This window comes from Meleagris gallopavo, unplaced genomic scaffold, assembly GCF_000146605.3.
Source record: "Meleagris gallopavo isolate NT-WF06-2002-E0010 breed Aviagen turkey brand Nicholas breeding stock unplaced genomic scaffold, Turkey_5.1 ChrUn_random_7180001853222, whole genome shotgun sequence".
In the NCBI taxonomy this organism is placed as follows: Eukaryota; Metazoa; Chordata; class Aves; order Galliformes; family Phasianidae; genus Meleagris; species Meleagris gallopavo.
Genome location: NW_011119814.1, coordinates 1 through 1,209, shown reverse-complemented (window position 1 = coordinate 1,209; position 1,209 = coordinate 1). Strand labels below are relative to the sequence as shown.

Sequence of the window (1,209 nt, the reverse complement as noted above, 5' to 3'; positions counted from 1 at the left end):
GGGAAGAGCGCGCCGTGCGCCCTGCGCCTGGAGGTGCTGCTGGACCGGCCGCTGCGCGTCTTCCACGTGGAGGTGGAGGTCACCGACATCAACGACAATGCGCCGCGCTTCCCCGCCGCCTCCAAAAACATCAGCATCGCGGAATTAACTACCATGCCAGGTACCCGTTTTCCTCTGGAGGGCGCGTCGGATGCGGATATCGGATCGAACGCGCAACTCTCGTATACACTGAGTCCCTCCGAGCACTTTAGTATAGAGGAAGAAACCAGTGATTCGCGTAGTAAATCTTTGTTCCTGGTGCTCACAAAACCTCTGGACCGCGAGTCGCTGTCGGAGCACCGGCTGGTGGTGACGGCGAGTGACGGGGGCAGGCCGGCGCTGACGGGCACGGTGCAGCTGGTGATCTCGGTGCTGGATGCGAACGACAACGCGCCGCAGTTCAACCAGTCGGTGTATAAAGTGGATCTGTCCGAAGACGCCTTGGAAGGGACAGTGGTGGCGCGAGTGGCAGCCACAGATCCGGACAAAGGAACTAACAGCGAAATGATTTATGAAATCGATACTTTTAATCCTCCGTCTGCCTCTGACATTTTCACTATAGATGCAAACAGCGGGCAGATCAGACTCACGGCTCCCCTGGACTATGAAACAGTTCCTTTGTATGACCTGCACGTAAAGGCAAAAGACAAGGGGACACCCCCACTATCGGGCCACTGCAAGGTGGTGGTGGAGGTGCTGGACGTGAACGACAACGCGCCCGAGGTGTGGGTGACGTCGCTGTCGGTGCCGGTGCCCGAGGACGCGGCGCTGGGGACGGTGGTGGCGCTGCTGAGCGTGTCGGACCGGGACTCGGGGCCGAACGGTCGGGTGCGGTGCGCGGTGCGGCCGCCGTCGCCGTTCGGGCTGGTGGCGACGTTCGCGGGCTCGTACTCGCTGGTGCTGCGGGAGGCGCTGGACCGGGAGCGGGTGTCGGAGTACGAGGTGGAGGTGCGGGCGGAGGACGGCGGGGCGCCGCCGCTGCGCGCCAGCCGCGGGCTGCGGGTGCCGGTGTCGGACGTGAACGACAACGCGCCGGCGTTCGCGCAGGCCGTGTACACGGTGCTGGCGCGGGAGAACAACGCGGCGGGCGCGGAGCTGGCGCGGCTGTGGGCGCGAGACCCGGACGAGGCGGGCAACGGGCGCGTGAGCTACTCGGTGTGGGAGGGCGGC

The 1,209-nt window shown here is 64.8% G+C and overlaps 1 protein-coding gene across 1 annotated transcript; it reads left to right on the top strand.

Annotated features, from left to right (window-relative positions):
• Positions 1 to 6: 6 nt before the first annotated feature.
• LOC104915815 (protocadherin alpha-13-like) lies at positions 7 to 1,203 on the top strand (the record flags this gene model as incomplete). The annotated part of the gene is made up of 1 exon (XM_010726741.1): positions 7 to 1,203. A coding segment is annotated over one exon (1,197 nt), but the record flags the coding sequence as incomplete, so codon positions are not given.
• Positions 1,204 to 1,209: the final 6 nt, after the last annotated feature.